General features: G+C 46.1%; 1 protein-coding gene across 5 annotated transcripts in view; it reads left to right on the top strand.

Moving 5' to 3' along the window:
- Positions 1 to 4,836: 4,836 nt before the first annotated feature.
- col24a1 (collagen type XXIV alpha 1) overlaps positions 4,837 to 12,400 on the top strand; it is a 31,290-nt gene continuing 23,726 nt past the window's right edge. For 3 of the 5 annotated variants that reach the window (XM_085927790.1, XM_085927792.1, XM_085927789.1), the window contains exons 1-4: positions 4,837 to 5,175; positions 7,429 to 7,499; positions 8,926 to 10,076; positions 11,561 to 11,614. In XM_085927790.1, the coding sequence (XP_085783916.1) occupies positions 5,123 to 5,175; positions 7,429 to 7,499; positions 8,926 to 10,076; positions 11,561 to 11,614 (1,329 nt within the window). In that variant the 5' untranslated portion in view covers positions 4,837 to 5,122. Of the gene's footprint in view, positions 5,176 to 7,428; positions 7,500 to 8,583; positions 8,666 to 8,925; positions 10,077 to 11,560; positions 11,615 to 12,400 lie in introns of those variants that run through there. The other 2 variants (XM_085927794.1, XM_085927793.1) reach the window with 2 other exon arrangements.

Below are 12,400 nucleotides of genomic sequence, written 5' to 3'. Positions count from 1 at the left end.
ATGGATCTCTGGAGAACTGCACCAACATTCACAGAGGCTTTCAGAGAAGAAAACCCATGACAATATCAGGCGGATCGTTTTGATGCCATTTCAATTGGATGGGACGACAAAATCGAGTCACTGAGCGAAGCTTGGGCTGTTTCTTATGTTCGATCCTATTGGTCTACTCCTACTGGCTCACAAACTCGCACCCTTCCGGTTCAAGAGAAAAAGGCATTGAGCAATTGACTCTGATTTCAATTTGGGAAAGATCAAGGCAAGTGTCCTTGTCTCAGTGCTTTGGAGAGGAAATGCAGAGCAGTAAGAGTCACCAAGCAGCCAGATTGTCTGCAATGACGCCATGGTTTTATACCCATATCCATACACGGAATAAACTTTGGAGAGTGCGAATGTGCTGGCACGAGAGAAGATGAAGTCATTTTTCCCAATGAAATGAAACATCTTGTTATATTTAACCCAATTTTTTGTTGCTAACTTGTGAATGGAGTCAGTGTGAGACTCAACCAGCAAACACTTCACAGTCCATGCGTGAGTGACGTTTAGCTTTGTGTTAGCTTTTTTAAATCATTCCGCAAAATTCTGCTCAATTAAAAGCTTTTTTAAAAACCTTTTTGTTTAGAATAATGTTGGATCAAAAAACAAAATCCAGATTTATATAGCTTTAAGATCATTTTATGATTCTGAGTTTAATGTTCGAGCTTTTAGCAGGCAGGGCACTATTTTGAAGACATTTCTTAAGTCGCCTTGATTATATAATAGGAGATGACATAAGCATATTATCTTGGCCAGTTGAGTGTTTGGGTTTCCATCGGTGGGTGCAGTTCAAGGGTGCAGCAGTCGGCTTGAAAGTGTCTGCGAGTCTCAATGATGACCTCAGGTCTGTCTCCAGCTCAAATACAACTTTTGATTTCAAACGTCCAGGCCATTTCAATATGCAATTCTTCACAGCACGACCATGCAGGGGAAACAACAAAGTCCTTAGCTATGACATGGCAGCTGTCTAACAATAGGCCGCACAAGAGCAACTTGTTATTTTCTGTGCTTTTGAAGGAGTCAACAATGCTCACTTGTTTTCTTCTGAGCAGTCTCTCTCTCTCTCTCTCTGCCTGCCTGCCTTTAAATGATTCATTGTGTTCACTTCATCTGTTTGCTCTTTCGTGCTGGCCAAGGCGCACACATGCTTTTTCCGTTGAAAAGATTTTCAAAAGTAGTACTACTACATATCAATGAAGGGACATAAAACGAGAACTCGGCCCCGACTGCGTATTTATTTTGAAAGCGGCATTTCCTTCTTTGCGCATCAAGGTTGGTTCAGGCTCATACTTTGCTTCAGTCGTCCAGTGGAGCAAAAGCTGTGCCACCCCCCCACGTTGGCACAAGTCACAGATGAACAATCAGCACTCCTATCATTCATATGTTTGCTATCAAGGTTGCAGCCAAGTTTGGAGGGACTGCCTGAACAGACAGACTTCATCATGACTTCATTTGTGTATGCTGCTGACTGCAAGCCAGCCGGCCGGCCGGCCAGCTAGCCGACCAGCCAGCCGGCCAGCCAGCCAGCCAGCAGTGCTATATGGACATAAAAGAGCAAAAGACTGACTGAGGTCACTTCTCCATTTGGGAAGGAACAGTCACACTTATTCAACTTCTTCCTTTTCGATTCCGTTCAAAGGCGCCGAAACCAGAGCAATGCTGCAGATGGTTGGAGCAAAACCAAAGATTTATATACATTGAGTTGCAAAGGATTATTCTTGGTTGAACTCAACTCATTTTTCTAATCTATTTTGAAGTCTTCAATTCAAGTGGCTTTGGTGTCCCGTCTCCCCGAAGTTTTCCTACTTGAAGCCCCTTTGCAACGTGCTCAGAGCAAACGTGAAATATTTGAGTGGCCCTTAAAGTGCAGGAGAAGCAGCAAGCACCACGGTGTGACGTTTGTTCAGCTTGGGCACTTCCGGCCGTGAAGGGGGAACATGACTGGACCACCGGTCAGTCAGCACCTGCAAGGTCTCTTTGAACTTGGATGCTACTTCCACAAATTCTTCTCGACTATTGTAAAGAGACTCACTTTGGTTTAGTTTTTGCAACTTGCGTTTCAGAATTGATTAGGAATACTTTTGAACACACGCAAAATGAGCATGCAGTGTTCCTGGGCCCTGCCTCCAAACATGGGACTTTCACTTTGCACTCCCAAACTTCCTCTCAGCCCAAACAGCCACTTCACCCTGGACTCCCCTGGCCCCTCTCCCTGATTTCCCATGGCCGCTTAAGCTCTGCAAAAGCACCTCAACGCATAAACACTCTCCACTCTCACACACACAATTCAGAACATTGCCTCGGCTATTGACTGCTCCGTATTGGACCATCTGTCGAGCGCTCTCCCAGCTGTTGCCCACTCTCTCGCTCTCTCTCTCCTCGTTCAGCAAAATAACAGGCCTGCTGACATGCACATAAGACAGAAGTGATTTGAGGCATGAGCTAATGAGAGACAGAGTCCGCTCTTGCACGTGGCTGGTGGCTCTGCAGGTAGATCCTAGAGCTCAACCTATGCCATGACAAATGGCTACAATGGTGCCGCAGAGAAGAATCAACTGGTATACGGCTCACTAAAGCCTCTCAAATGTTTTAAAACTTATGAAGTGTAATGCTCCAGCAACTCAGGAGCCATCCACAAGAAACTTTGCACATTTCCCACATTTATCTGAAAGACAATTTGCTCCCAAATCCCCATCTGAGGCTTCAGATGTGGCAGCGCGAGGTAGCAATACGTACGTAGGTACATGCAGTCCCTGGGTCAGGGCCAGTCACACGTACAAGTCAAAACCAAGGACAGGCTCACAACTCACTGCAAGAAAAGCCAAAGTGGAGACAATATTTCCTGACCTGTTTCATAGTTGACGTGACTTTTGTGCAGCTGGCATCAGATCAATTCCCACGAAGCAAGCCTCCTCCATCCACTGGCACCGCCATGTTCCATTCTTTTCGACTCTTCTTTTGTGCAGCTGGCATCAGATCAATTCTCACGAAGCAAGCCTTCTCCATCCACTGGCACCACCATGTTCCGTTCTTTTCGATTCTTCTATTCGAGCGTCGTTTCAGCCTTCAGTGAACTTGAAAGGAAAACACAATCGAGCAAAACTTTGGTTGTTGGTTCTTGTAATTGTTGTCCGTGTCCAATCTATGACCAAACTTCAACATCTTGTCTTTTTGACGGCTGCAGCATTTCTATCGTATGGCTAGCTTGAGATGCGACCGAGAGGGGATCTCGCTCATTCACACAGAATGTGCTATGTGTTGCACAAAATTGCGTGCATGACCCAAAATGAAGTCTCGCGGCTGCTTAGAGCGCTCGGCAAACTCACTTGGAGTTTCCGTGTCCGTTTGACCTCTGGCACATGACTTCTTATCAAGGCATCAAAGGCAATGACTCCAATTGTCATTTTACTGCAAGTGTATTCAAGGCTGAATTTCGATGCAATCGATGTCTGTTCAGTGAGCTGGGGGAGGCTGCAAAGGGAAGTGGGATGGGATGGGCCGCTCGGGGATCCACAGAGCTCTGTTTGTTGTAAACTGAAGCGTTCTTCTGGACCCACAACAGTAGAAATGGCTCATAGCCCGTTGGATTGGAAAAAGGCTGTAAAGCACCAAACCATCAAATGTATACAAACAAGTATGACAACTGATAAGTAGTAAGTCAACAAATCCAAGCAGTCAAGCATTCACAACCGCGGCGAATTTAGCATCAGTGAACCCAAAACACGTGTCAAGCCATTTTCCAGCGTGCTGAATAGTCACTTTTTGAATTCTACAACTGGATCTCTACCAACTACCCAATCAGATTAAATAGAAAGAGAGAGAGAGATGCTACTCGACTTTTGGGGCAAGGAGCCTAAACGGCTGAGGACACAAGCCACCTCTTGCCCACATACACTACCGACAAGAGGTTTGGCATAGTCAGCATTTGGGTGAAACTTCAGTCAAATAATTGATTGTCTTCCCAGGCTGCAAACAAGATGTTTGCAGAAGAAAGTGTCCACTGAGCTGAGAGCAGGGGTCACCAAAAGGGGACCTCAAGGGTTCCTTCTATCCAGCCTGTTTTAGGTGCAGCCAATCATTTCAAAACAGGCTGGTAATGATGATCATCATCATCATCATCTAGGATGAAGTGATTTGCAGCGATGAGAATCTCGTCGTTCACTGTTTGAGCAACTCCAGAGCTTGCATTTTTAGTACATAGTCTGTATATTGTGGAGGCCGAAATTCCAAGCGACAGCTCCACGTAGACAGTATGCTATACGCGCCTTCGTAGACTCCAAGTAGACGAGAGGCACATTTGCGCAAATGCCAGAATTCTGTCCATAGTGCGCACATGCCAAAATTCTATCCGTGATGTCACAAGGCAAGATCTTGATGAAATCCAAAACCAGCAGCTGGTAGGTTGGAGTTGTCTTGGGCTGAATGCGTTCTCATCAGTGCAAGTCAAGGCACATTGTGCAAACCACCGCCTGGAGGTAAGGACGCGCGCGGCAGCAGAAGCAGCAGCAGCAGCAGCAGCAGCAGCAAAGCAGCAGCGCAGCAGCAACGCAGCAGCAACGCAGCAGCAGCAGCAGCAGCAGCAGCAGCAGCAGCAGCAGCAGCAGCAGCAGCAGCAAAGCAGCAGCAACGCAGCAGCAACGCAGCAGCAACGCAGCAGCAAGGCAGCAGCAAGGCAGCAGCGGTAGCAGCGGCAGCGCACAGCCCAGCCCAGCCCAACCCAGCCCAGCCTGCCCAACCAGCCTGTGGAGGCACAAGAAGCGTCTCAAAGGCGTCGTCAGATGAATGCATGCATAGGGAAACACGGACACTTGGACCTCTCTGCAACCACCGTGCGTTTTGGCCGCTTCGCTTCGGTTCAGTTCAGTGCGCGCTTCAAGAGCGCAAAAGCCAGCCGGTGCCAGCCAGCCAGCCAGCCGGAGCGAGCTCTCTTGTGGACTATCTAGCACACGATGTGGACTCTCTGAGGAGGTGGCAGTCAGTAGCATTCCTCCTCCGAGCAGCCTGCAAAAGCGTCGCCCATGAGCAGGCATCCTTTGGAGTGTGATTCTGTTTTCGCCCAGATTTCTGCTGCCTGGACAAATGCATACAAATGCATTTAGGAGCTCAACGGACAAGGAGTGGACGCGTTTCCGCGGCAGCAACGTAAGTAGAAATAATAATACTCATAATAATAATAGGTGTTTATGCAACAGGCTCATCACGCTTTGTGCTTGTGTAATTGAAAACGGGATTCTGGTCCTTTGTTGACGTCTTGCCAACCGACTGAACATAGTTCCATTTCATGCACTTTAACCACTTCAATACCACGCACGAAACCATTCATTCATCCATCCATCCATCCATCCATCCATCCATCCATCCATCCATCCATCCATCCATCCATCCATCCATCCATCCATCCATCCATCCATCCATCCATCCATCCATCCATCCATCCATCCATCCATCCATCCATCCATCCAGTTGGTTCGTTATCTTCAAAACTTGAGCCAAGTGTGGCCTCGTTCTTTCCTTATCACTTTCTCATGTGCACCCTGGGTGTCCATAATGCTTTGAAGAAAAAGTGCTTATTCAGCATTGGGGAGGTATATTTAAAAAAAAGAACAATAAAGTTCTTTCTGGAACAGTTCTCATAGGAATGTGCAGTATTGACATGGGGAAGAGACTGAAGTTCCCTTTTCGTATTTAACTGAGAGTACTCCTTGCAATGTCTGGAAGGAAGGAAGGAAGCTTACCTCTTGACATGAGAGTGGATTTGAAATGATCACAATTCTTGTTTTTGCTTGCTCACAGTTAGAATTTGAGAATTGTGCTGACCAAGAGACCTTCTTTCGATGTACGTACACACATGGAGGGAATGGATTGTGTTTTCCTTGCGTCACCGAGCTGCCACATTACCTTTGTCAATGAGCTGACAGATCCGTGGATGCAAAAAGACAAGCAACACCCCCACTAAGTTGACAAGCAATCAAGCTGTCTGGATGAATTCTGCTGTCTTTCTGTGACTCGATTTAAGGCTTCCAACATCTGCAAAAGGCTAAAAGGGTCAACCAATAAAGACCACTGGAACGTTTACTCACAGCCCCGTCTTGTGGACTGAGTCAATCTTTACTCTGGTCTGCACTGACCTTTTGACTCCAAAGACCAATCTTACGAGAGCGCTGTAGCGGCCGAAGAATTCACGACGGTACTAGAGATGACAGAACACGTTTAGCATCATGTGTAGTCTTTTAAGTCATGGAGCATAGTTGGGAATCCAGGCATTAGAAGAAGAACAAATGTTGCAAAAAAGCAAAATGTGTCGGAGCTTTCATAATATCACATCGATAGACATCAGCATGTGGAAAGACAAACGACACATCTTGGCTACAGATCACTTAGTTGTTGTTTTTGGTTGGGATGATGGATGGATGGACGGACGGACGGATAGATGGACTCATTTGATGGGAGAAAGACACATTGGTGTTACTGTGAAAGTATTGAGTGGCTTGTTGTAAGTTGTGATTATTTATAGTCTTGACATGACAGCCATTCCCCTCATAGTGGTATTTCCCTCAGTCAACACAACAATGTTTGGGGAGCTTTGTCTTCCAGTGCACGGACTGGGAAGCATTTCACTTATTCCCATCAATTGCTCATTGTTTCCAGAAAACATTGACAGTATATGTTTTAAGTGTCAATGTTTTTTTTTTTGCTTGTGTGTATCTTGGTGGCTGGGCTGGGCTGGCCTGGGCTGGGGTGTGCTTCAGGGGCCGTTCAGGGGTTCCTTAAATAGCTGTAACAGTGACGACAGGAAAAGGTTGTCTGAATCAGCAGCCCAAAAGGGAATGCTTCATTTATATTTAGCTTTTCAAGTCCAAGTGACAACTAAGAAGAATGTCGTAAGTTGTCCTCTTAGCAGATATCTGAAATGTTGTTTTCTTCTGCTGTCTTTTTGTACTTTGTTCTTGGACATGAAGGCCAGACGACATTCTTGTGTGTTTTTGCAATGACATGCATTTCCCTCATCCTCATCTTGTGTCTTTCTGCTTGTGCTTCTCTTCCCATCACTTAAGTGTGGGAAAACAAACATGCCTGCCTGTCTGAGGCTCTCTGCCAAACTAGAGTTGCTTCTCTGAGATAGTCAAAGTGAGACATTTATAAGGCATGATCACACTCAAATAGCCAGCCAGTGGAAGCTCAAGGAGCAGACCGTGGCTGATGGGACTCCCTTCAAAAGTCCCTTTTTTTTTTTGTCATCATCATCCCACAAATTGCCACTGCACATTGTGTCAGCCAGCAGCTTCCATGGTGGAGATGCCTGATAGAGTGACTTAGTTTTTATCACTAGGTGCCAATCACTTGGATTGTAACAGATCATGTATCAATGTCTCATTTGTTTCTATGTCCCCTTAGGTGGAACTTTCTCCTGCTCCTGTCAGCATGCTTTGCAGCATTCTCTGGAGAAGAAGACTACCTAGCTCAAAGTATGTCATATTTCAAATGCATTGGAAGCAACCATAGAATGCAACCATAGAAAGCACCATCCATCGGCCATCCATCCATCGGCCATCCATCCATCCATCCATCCATCCATCCATCCATCCATCCATCCATCCATCCATCCATCCATCCATCCATCCATCCATCCATCGGCCATCCATCCATCCATCCATCCATCCATCCATCCATCCATCCATCCATCCATCCATCCATCCATCCATCCATCCATCCATCCATCCATCCATCCATCCACCCAATCCATCCATCCATCCATCCATCCATCCATCCATCCATCCATCCATCCATCCATCCATCCATCCATCCATCCATCCAGTATTGTTGTGATATTCCAAATAATGCGGCATTCTAATGAGGTGTCGCCACCGTCTGCGGGTCTTAATCGCATTATAAAAGGTTTTTTATGGTGAGCAGCAGGTGACTCAGGGGCAGAGGCTGGTTTTCATGGGTTCCTCCCTCAACATGTCTGATCTTGCACTTACTGCCTCAGAATGCACATAAAAACAAGCCACCTCACTAACCTCTCTACGATTGCTCCATTCAGTGCTGTCATCTGTTTTTCTTCGTCTCTCAATAGGTTCAACATGATCTTAGTGTACACACAAACGGGAGCATTCTGGGAAACTCATGCAATCAATCAATCAATCAATCAATCAATCAATCAATCAATCAATCAATCAATCAATCAATCAATCAATCAATCAATCAATCAATCAATCAATCAACATAGATGAGAAGTATTACTTCTCTTACTATGAGAAACCTTCCAAAAGCACACATTGCGAGCGCTTTGTCGTTCAAATACGTTGAGTGAAAAAAGCTTTTAGAGGGCTCCCAAACGCACTCTTTTATTCGCTTTTCCAAAAATGTATTTGTACGGAAGAGTTCTGAATCAGTAAAAGTTATGAAGGTCTATGGAGCCAGTAGCAGATGTGACCGGGGCAGCCAGCACAACCTGATTCATGCAAGCCCTCCAAAAGGCAGCCAGCCACCTTTCAAATACAGAGGAAGTTGCTTTGGATTTGCAAGAAAAAATACCTCCCATTGCGGCTGACATCTCACCTCCGCAACATTCACTCCCACCGCCGCACGTGCACGCAAGTTCAAAGGGTCAACTTTGAGACTTGCCTAGGTGAGGGGACGTTTTCCAAATTCCAATTTGTGTAGAGAAATTACACATCTTACACTTCTTCTTTTACTACGACAATTGAGAACATACGTGACGCGTTGATTTCTCGACCGAGACGAAGGTTCCGTGAGAGCTCATCTCGACAAAAGATGTTGTGTCTTTCACATTCCAGTATTTGATAGCGCAATGTTTTCAATGGATGAGCCTTTTCTGAGAAAGGAAGCAAGGCGGCTACATTCTGTGTGTCTCTCTTGTTTTTCCAGGAGTGGATATCCTCCATCAACTCGGGCTCACGCCTCCGAGAACAACAGACAATCCGTACGAAAGACGCGGCGAAGCTTCAAGCGCGTATACCAATGTTCCCTCGGCACCTACAAATGTCCCGTTTGCCGGAGTAACGCTAGACTCAAATTGTCTTTATGAGGCTCCCGTGAGCAGTCTTTTTCCTCCGCAATTTGGTGAGGAGTTTTCTGTTGTGCTAACTGTGAGCTCCTGGCGAGCAAACAATGCTTTTATTTTCAGTTTCAGAGACGGCAGGGACAGACTGCGTTTTGGCATTCGGCTCCTGCCGCGCACGGTGCTCGTCTACACGGCAGAGGAGACTGCCGTCCGCTTTGCTTACAATTGGCACCGCCGCTCTTTTGCTATCGCCGTTCGAGCACGCTCGGTCTCTTTCTATTCCGCTTGCGGAGCGCTGCACCGACGACAGCAAACCCCCCCGGGGAGATCTCGGACGCTTGGGAATTGCGCTGGCCGATTGACTTTGGGGAGGATGAAGCCCAAAGCGGCGCCGTTCGATGGGCGAATCTGCCAACTGGATGTGTATCCCGCGGCCCGAGCCGCCGCACACTATTGCGACTACCTTCGAAAACAGTGCCGGCTGGCCGACACGTACCGATCGGCTCGGCCACGTCGCGCTTTGCCTCTCCGGCCAAAAGATAGCCTGTCTGCGTCTAATCCCGTAACAATGTCCTCTCTGGGAACAGCAAATCTTCCTCCAATGCTGATGCATTCCAAAGAAAGCGTGGCCTCTGACGCTGTGCTCAAACTTGATTCGGCCTCGAGACCGACAGCACAATCAGATCTGGAAGAGCAGGGGCACATTTCTGCATTGAAGGATGACGGCGGGCGACCGGTTTCCCCAGTAAGGCAAAGCCATTTCAAAGAAGGACTCGGGAGCGCCTCCAGCTCCAGGCCTCAAGAGGCTCTGCAACACCTGCTGGAGAGTCATCCGATGACTATTGGAACTACTTTACTTGATCGTCAAATGAATGGAGAACCCTTTGAGCGACACCGACTGGATGGGGCTTATGACGATACGGACGACTACGATTATGGCTATGAAGAGGCAGACCTCCTGTATGACTTGGATGAAGATGGCTTGCGTGGGCCCAAAGGAGAGCCCGGTCCTCCGGTGAGTAACTTGAACTTTAGTCAATTCCGTTTTGAGGAGAGAAATTGTTGAGCCGCACGTTGTCTTTGCAGAGAAATGAGATGACAGTGCTTCATAAAAACACTGAGCACATGTCTTGTTTGACGTTTCCTTTTCCTTCGCAAATGGAACTCGAATTTGGATGCATTTTCAGCCATTGTCTGTCTGCATGGAAATATACAAGCAGAAAGCAGTCTTCTTCTTGGCTGACATTTTTTGCTTTGACTTTTATGTGCCAGAAGAACATCTTTTGTGAAGGATGTTCATATACACTGTAAATGTTGCTCTTTAGCCAGCCAGCCAGGCGTGTGATGTACATAAAACCGGCTGTCAAGATCATCAAACATGATTTTAGAGCGCCGATTTTCAGGAACCGAGCAATGTTTCCATGAGTACATATTTCATCTTAACAATGTCAAACATTGAGGCTCACCTGTCAGTTTCCTTTATATACTACCTAGCCTGCAGGCTTGTCGAGGCGACATAGCTCAATGTGCCCTTCCTTCGTCGTTTCATCTTTCCTATTTTCGAATCCTTACATGAATATACGTAGTAACTAGTTCACTATTTCATATTCAGTCCAAGAAATGAGAATCAGCTCAATGAAAGATTTTGCTAGAATGTAAGGCATTGAGGTATCATTTCGAGACCCATCAAAAAGCCATTGTGATTCTCATTCATTTCTCAGATTTGTTTTCAATCACAGATTGTTAAATTCAATTACAATGAAGTGATTTGATTTCACTTCACGGTACCAGCTTCGACTTCATATGCAACTGCTTGCATGCTTCTTTTTATCTCCACAAAATCTTGCTTGGCCTTTTCTGCTCTTTTTTTTGCTTGTATGTCTTGGCTACTCTCACTGAGCTGTTTTGAATGCAGTTGAAGTTCAGCGCCTCTGTCTTTCATGACCTCGGCGCTCCAACTTTGAAACAAGCTGGTTTCCTTCCTCAGGGGGAGAATTTCACTGCCTTCCAGGCACGCGTCCAAGTAGGCCGCCGCGCAAGTTCACTGGGGGATGCACAGGTTGCTCCGTAAATGTTCTAACATTCAGAACAAGAAAGGAAAGGAACTCAAGTCATCCAGGTTAAAAAGAAATGACTGACATTGCTGCTAATAAAAATATGCACGCATGCAGGGATGTCACAGTCAGATCAGTATTTGTCATTGGCCTGAACATCACAACATAGATGCTTTGAGTGAAGGCTGAAAAGTCTGATAGTATCAATCTCTTCTGCAAAATGAAACTTCATCTGCTCTTACATAAATTGTACATATTGACTGTGGAGGCTGCCTGTTATTGCTTGCCATTAACTGACTCTAAATCTCTTCTTTTCTCTCTCTCTCTCTTTCTTTCTTTCTTTCTTTCTTTCTTTCTTTCTTTCTTTCTTTCTTTCTTTCTTTCTTTCTTTCTTTCTTTCTTTCTTTCTTTCTTTCTTTCTTTCTTTCTTTCTCTCTCTCTCTAGGGTCCTCCCGGTGCTCCCGGTTTACCTGGTCCTCAAGGAGCAAGAGGCTCTCGGGTGAGTAAGATTAGCAAAGGTCGCTACATGTCAAAGCAAGCTACAGTAAGGCTGCATTAAGATGGAGGAGCTTTCTTTTGCCCTCCTTGTTGGGCTGGCTTCATGCTTTGCTGTACATGTATGTACGTGCAAGGAACAATCCACACAAGGTCACGCATTCAGGGAAAGACAGAGGTTTTTATTTTTGGGTCCGACTCCCATCCTTTACATACGTCATTTGGGGAAATACAGCAGAATCTAGATTCAGGATCTTTGTTTGTCGTGTTGCGCAAATGTGGCGTGTTGGTGAACCAGAATTGAGGATGTTTGGATATGGAATTGAGGTTTCACTCTTCTGTCAGGTTTTTCATCAGCCAGCACCCCCTGTAAGCCATACTAGGTATTTCTCTTCAATACATCACGATATGACGCTCATGATTACATCATGCGATGTTTTGCTTCCACTTTCCTGCCTTCTTACGACGACGGAGCAGCTGGTCAAAAGTCAAACTTGTTGGAGAACATATGGAAAGCCTCCGTCTGAGTCACCGCGCCGCAACAGAGCCAGGCTTGGAGTTATTATGCGGTCGGAAGTTTGGCGCACCGCGCTGTCGGTCACTCTGTGGTTTTGTCTGCTGGCTCAGCATTGTGTGAGCGACGTACTCTGCTTCCAAGTCTTATCAAAGCCTTTCAACTAACTATGGCACCCAACGCAGATGGTGGAGGTTTCTTTGAAGGTGCTGTTTGCAGCAATTTTCTTGCATGTTGATAGGGATTGCAAGATGAAGGGAAAAGCTGGGATCGTTT

Source organism: Syngnathus leptorhynchus, chromosome 13 (assembly GCF_054491065.1).
Source record: "Syngnathus leptorhynchus isolate UIUO chromosome 13, UIUO_Slep, whole genome shotgun sequence".
Classification (NCBI taxonomy): Eukaryota; Metazoa; Chordata; class Actinopteri; order Syngnathiformes; family Syngnathidae; genus Syngnathus; species Syngnathus leptorhynchus.
This window is presented reverse-complemented; position numbering and strand designations above follow the sequence as displayed.